The 6,361-nt window shown below is 45.1% G+C and overlaps 1 protein-coding gene across 1 annotated transcript; it reads left to right on the forward strand.

The window, feature by feature from the left end:
• Nucleotides 1–1,054: 1,054 nt before the first annotated feature.
• LOC101934669 (olfactory receptor 52P1-like) lies at nt 1,055–1,993 on the forward strand. Its single transcript, XM_008176696.2, has one exon. It carries the CDS (start codon nt 1,055–1,057, stop codon nt 1,991–1,993), a length of 939 nt encoding a protein of 312 aa, XP_008174918.2.
• Nucleotides 1,994–6,361: the final 4,368 nt, after the last annotated feature.

Consider the following 6,361-nt stretch of genomic DNA (forward strand, 5'->3'; position numbering starts at 1 on the left):
AACGTCTGGAGCTTGTTGCCCTAATGCCTGACAGCTTGAGATTGGCTTGTGCTCTGAAACCCTTTGGCATCTAGGTTGTCCAAAATATGTATTTACCAGTAACTATTGTAACTGGAGAGTCTCAATTCCCATATAAACGTCCAAACCGTTCCTGAGTCTTACTTAGCTCATGACCTCAACTACCTCTTGTGGCAATGAGTTCCTCAGTCTAGTTAGGCATTGAGTGAAGGAAGCATTCGTTTTGTATCTGTTTTGAATATGACATGTTTCAGTTTAATAGAATGTTCTCTTGATCTTGTGTTATGTGACAGGGAGAACACGTTCTCAATCAACTCTCTATAAGTCAGTATTTTGTAGAATTTTCTCATGTCCCCTCTTATTCATCACCTTTATAAGATAATAACCGTAGTCTTTTCAACCTCTCTCCATAAGAGAGTTTCCCCAGGCCCGTTATCATTCTCATTGTCCTTGCCTGAACCGCTTTAGTTCTGCAACATCCTTTGTGAGAAGAGTGCTGAGTACTACACAAAAGAGTCCAGAGGATGGTGAAACATTGACTAATTGATCTCATGGTCTTGTATTTTCTGTTTGATTCCCCATCCCACTCCTCCTGGATCCCAATGTTTTGCTTAGTCTCTCTCCATGCTTGAACTGTGAGCAGGGTTTCCCAGAGCTGTGTACCATGACACCCAGGTCCCTGCCATACAATTAAATTAGAACCTTACCAGGTGTTTGAGGAATTCAATTATTTCCCTCCAACTGGCGTACATGTTGTTGTTACTGACATCAAAGTTTCTCTACCATCATGCTGCCCACTCACCTGCCTTGGTTAGCTCCCTCTGAGGACTTCTCTGGACTTGACTATGACCAAAAGAATCTGGTGCCATCTCTAAATGTTGCCACCTCCCTACTCACCCCTTTTTTTAGATGGACAATAACTGTAAAATATTTACCATGCTATTTGTTATACAGTGTGTAAACCCCCTCAATGTGCTTCTCTCCCTTCACAGGCACCTTGAGAATTTCTTAGCCCAACCGATGCATCGACCACCTCATGGCAGCTCTCAACCTCACCGTCTCTGACCCTTCAACCTTCATCCTAATGGGAATCGCTGGCCTGGAAACTGTCCACGTCTGGATTTCCATCCCTTTCTCTACATTCTACATTATCGGCCTGTTTGGAAATTTCACAGTTCTGTTTGTTGTAGGCAAAGAGCAGACCCTGCACAAGCCGATGTACCTGCTGATCTGCATGCTGGCACTCACAGACATTGGCACGTCGACCTCCATTATACCAAAGGCTCTGTGTATATTTTGGTTCAATTTGAAAGGCATTACTGTGTGTGGCTGCCTCACCCAGATGTTCTTTCTTCATGCGGCTACTGCTATGCACTCAGCCGTCCTCGCGACAATGGCCTTTGATCGCTACATTGCCATATGTAACCCTCTCAGATATGCTACCATCCTCACCAATGCACGAATAGCTAAGCTAGGGCTAGTGGGTTTGATAAGAACTGTTCTCTTCATTCTGCCTCTGCCCTTGCTCCTGACCAGGCAGCCATTCTGTCCCAACCGCATTATCCCCCATACTTACTGCGACCATATGGCTGTGGTGAAGATGTCATGTGGGGACACCACATTTGATGGGATTTATGGCTTAGTGGTAGCATTCATAGTCATTGGGTCAGACCTGACGCTCATTGCCCTGTCCTATGGTCTGATTATCAGGGCTGTCCTCAGAATCTCCTCCAAGACAGCCCACCACAAAGCCCTCAACACCTGCACAGCGCACATCTGTGTGATGCTCATGTCTTATACTCCCTTCGTCTTCACCTCTATGGCACTCCGGTTCGGTCAGGACATCGCTCCCCATGTCCACATCATCTTGGCCAACCTCAACTTCCTTGTCCCCCCCATGCTCAACCCTATCATTTATGGGGTTAAAACCAAAGAACTTCGTGACAAAGTGGGCAAATACACCAGCAGAAGGTGATCGGTGGGGGACACTGACCTTAAACCTGTATGACAAGAGGGAGAAATGACATCTCCTTGTTAATCAAGGGTTCTCTGTCCCAATTTGGCTGAGCTCAGCATTGTGGAAGTTCACAGTCTGAGAAGTTCCTGACACCTAACGTCTTATCACTGCATCACCCAGCACTGCACGCGGGCTTCTGGGTAAATGGAATAGGAGTGGGACCTGAGATCCTTTTGCTAGCCAATTCCCGTGGGGTAGTGCCTTAACTCATGAAAGTTCACTACAGTAGTTCCCCACTTACATTTGGGAACTGGGAGAAATTGATGGGTTGGATTTTAGTGACATGTAAATATGTGTGTAACTTGTGAAATCTTCATAAAAATGATAAAAGCTGAAATGTGTATCTTTGGGGAGCACACTTTCTGCCTAAGGTGAATGTCACATTTCTGCATAGGATGGCTTTCCAGAGACTAGTATCATATTAAACCTTTTTCCTTTACTATTTTATTATGGGGTTAGAGCAGTAAACCTGAGATTTTGTATTCGGCCGCTTGAACATATTTCACAACAAATTAAACTTGGTCAAGCCAGCTTCCTCTCAGATTCAGTATTTAGACACAATGAAGGGACCCACAGAAATGATTCTCCTGAGCAAAAATGCCGATGAATTTATAAGCCTTCAGCATTACAGAAATTAATGGAAAGTTTTAGTTTTGTTTTTTTATCATTGTGCTCCAAAGAAATATTCTGGAAATGGTAAGTGCTGTTTCAAAACTGCTACAATCCAAAGACACAATGTGACATTCTATACCTTGGGGGAGTGTAGTGTAACCCCATATTCTTCATTTTCATATAACCGTGATCTTACATATAAAGCATGCCTTGAAGGTATCAGGGGAAAGGTTATGATCTGCTCAAAGTAATTTCTTTATCCATATACGTGTATCATTAATGCATATGAAGTTATGAGAATCGTGTTGGATGGTGGTCACTAAAGCATGCTGTAAGTTGGGGAATCTGCCAGATATTAGCCCCCTTGAGGCAACAGCAAGGAAAGTAACCATCGCCCAGGCAGGGTGTCAAACCAGCCATCAACAGCCATTGTCCAGCAAGGGAGCTACAACGCAATGACTCATGTGCATGAGGCCCCAAAAAGGGAATTGCTAAACCTTGCTTGGAGAGACTCAGCAATGCCCCCAAGACACACCTGGACTTGCGTTCTACAAGCACATGGATTGAGGGTATAAAACAGACAGAGTGGACACATACTGGGCCCTTCTCCTACCCCCACCTATGCTGCAAGCAACCAAGACACTGAGAAAAAGACAAGATTTCAACACAGTAGATTGGTCCAGGTTAAAGGAACAGACCTGTGCATTAAGGACTTCAATATGTGTTTGAAGGGGGATTGACAGTTGAGACCATGTGCTTATATTTTATTTTATTTCGGTAACCACTCTGACTTTTTAAGCTTTGACTTATAATCACTTAAAGTTCTTTATAGTTAATAAATCTGTTTGTTTGTTCCACTTGAAGCAGTACGTTTGGTTTGAAGCATGTCAGAAACTCCCCTTGGGATAACAAGCCTGGTACAGATCAATGTTAAATTGATGAACTCATAGAAGCTTGCAGTGTCCAGAGGGCATAACTGGACACTGCAAGATGGATGTTCCTAGGGTTGTGTCTGGGACCGGAGGAGATATTAGCTAGTGTCATTCGGTTGAAAGTAGCTGGGAGTAGCTTACATGCCAGAGGCTGTGTGTGCAGTGGGGGTCTCACAGCAGAGCAGGGTAAGGCTGGCTCCCAGAGTCAAGGATTGGAGTGACCTAGCAGATCACTGGTCCGGATAAAATTGAGTTCAGGGAGGCCAAATGTTCAGCAAGTAAATTTTCAGAAAGTGGGTCAGACAAATCAAATCTGAAGAGACGTGTTTGAGAAAGGCAAAAAGGCAGGGGAGCAGCTCATTTTGTGGCAGACCAGGGAGGAGTGGAGACCTGCTATTGGCAGCTCCAGTGGAGCTGAGCTGAGGTAGGCAGAATCACTCCTGAACAACTGCCCGAAGGTCCCTCCCTGAGGGAAGGGATAGTGTGCTGCAGGGACATCCTGAGAGGGAAGCATTCACTTTTAAACTAGGATTTAAACTTGGTTTGCCAGGGGTGGACACCTAAGCCCAGAGGTAAGTGGGGCAGTGGGATACCAAGAGGAAACACAAGGAAGAGTTTACAACAGAAGAGGCTTCCTGATTCATACTGAGGAAGTACGGCAATCGGCTAGTTATCTTAGATACCTGTACATGAACGCTGGAAGCCTGGGAAACAAGCAGGAAGATTTAGAAATCCTGGCACAGTCAAGGAACTATGAGAAGTGGTGGGGTAACTCACATGACTGGAGCACTGTCATGGATGTGTATAAACTGTTTAGGATGGACAGGCGGGGGGAAAAAGGTGTAGGAGCTGCACTGTATGTAAGGGAGTAGTGTGATTGTTCAGAGCTCCAGTAGGAAACTGGAGAAAAGCCTCTTGAGTGTCTTTGGGTTAAGGTTAGAGGTGAGAGCAACAAGGGTGCTCTCGTGGTGGGCATCTGCTATAGAACACCAGACCAGGGGGATGAAGTAGACCAGGCTTTCTTCAGATAACTAATAGAAGTTTCCAGATCACAGGACCTGTTTCTCATGGGGGACTTTAATAACCCAGCATCTGCTGGGAGAGTAATACAGAAGTGCTGAAACAATCCAAGAAGTTGTTGGAGACTGTTGGGGACAACTGATCTGCCACCTTTGAGAGCATGGACACATGGGCTGTCTGTGCTCGGCCCCAGATGCCCCATCTCGCATCTCCACATCGCCCCACACATGCTCCACCTCTTCCTGTCCCTGCTCCACTCCTATGCCAAGGCCCCCACTTCTTCACTCTGAATCCTTCCTCTCCTCCCTTGAGAGGCCACCACAACCCACCACTCACCTCTTGCAATGCCCATGGCCACCCAGTAGCCATGGCATTCACTGGGTCTCGACTCCCTCTTCTCGTTCACCCGCCTCACTAAGTCCCTTCTCTCTTGCACCCCACTTCACAATGCTTGCTAGTCCTTCCTCTTCTCTATCCTGATCCCTTCACCTCCAAGGCCCCTACCACCTGTCACTCTCCAGTGAAAAACATGAGCTTACATTGTACAGATCGCTATGCAGTGCAAGACATTATAAGGTTGGGTTTATGCTCCAGTGGGGGATGTTGGCCTGGGGAGCTGGGAAATCGGCTAGTGTCTGCTGTTTACATTTTCATTTTTGTTATATTTTTGTTATATATTACTCTCCCATAACACAGGAACTAGGGGTCAAAAATTCAAATTAATCGTAGCAGGTTTAAAACGAACATAAGGAAGTATTTTTTCACGCAATGCACAGTCATCCTTTGAAACTCTTGGCTAGAGGATGTTATGAAGGCTAAGACTATAACAGGGTTCAAAAAAGAACTAGATAAGTACATGGGTAGGTCCATGAGTGGCTATTAACCAAGATGGGCAAGAATGCAAAACCATGCTCTGAAGTGTCCCTAACCTCTGTTTGCCAGAAGCTGGGAAGGGGCGACAGAGGGTGGCTCACTTAATGAATACCTGTTCTGTTCATTCCCTCTGAAGCACCTGGAATTGGCCACTGTCAGAGGACAGGACACTGGGCCAGATGGAACATTGGTCTGACCCACGATGGCTGTTCCTATGTTCTTATAGTGACTTTATGGAAATATGCTTAGAATGTGTTTTATGCTACATATGCCATGTAACATATCTCAAAGGTTATGATCTACTGAATGTTATGAATGTTATGAATGTTGGCTGTGTACTGGCTTGATTTCTAAATAACCTTAGTAGAGCATTTGGTCAGTTCCTGGAGAAAGGAATGTTGAAATTAAATACCTAATCAAGAAACACTTAAAGGACAATGGATCTTCAAATGCTCCAATCCACATAAGAAGTCTACTTGAGGATGTTCAAGGTAGCATGTAAACAATGGATGCTACCTGTAAAAACAGTGAGTCATGCATGGACATGTGACTTGCCCAGGTGACTCCTAAATTCCATCTTGGAGCTGGACTTTGCATAGGAGTGAGGAGGGGGTCTCCACCCACAATAGAAAGTCTATTTAAACCCCTGGGAGACCCCCCCATTTTGTTTTCAGCTGGCTAAAGGGAGAGCCTCTCCACCCCCAAGGATACTTGGAAGAAATTGGGACAAAGGGCAGTGATTGCAAGGGGTGTGAGTGATTGCTGGACCCAGGGTAAAAGGAGTTTAGTCTGTAAAAGGGAGCATTCTAAAACTGGTGAGGATCTTATCTGTATTCAGTTTGATTAGACACAGATTTGCGCATTTTATTTTATTTTGCTTGGTGACTTA

Source organism: Chrysemys picta, chromosome 1 (assembly GCF_011386835.1).
Source record: "Chrysemys picta bellii isolate R12L10 chromosome 1, ASM1138683v2, whole genome shotgun sequence".
NCBI classification, from domain to species: domain Eukaryota; kingdom Metazoa; phylum Chordata; order Testudines; family Emydidae; genus Chrysemys; species Chrysemys picta.

Coding starts and splice junctions, on each gene's coding strand:
- LOC101934669 (XM_008176696.2), top strand. CDS start 1,055: ATGGCAGCTCTCAACCTCACCGTCTCTGACCCTTCAACCTTCATCCTA.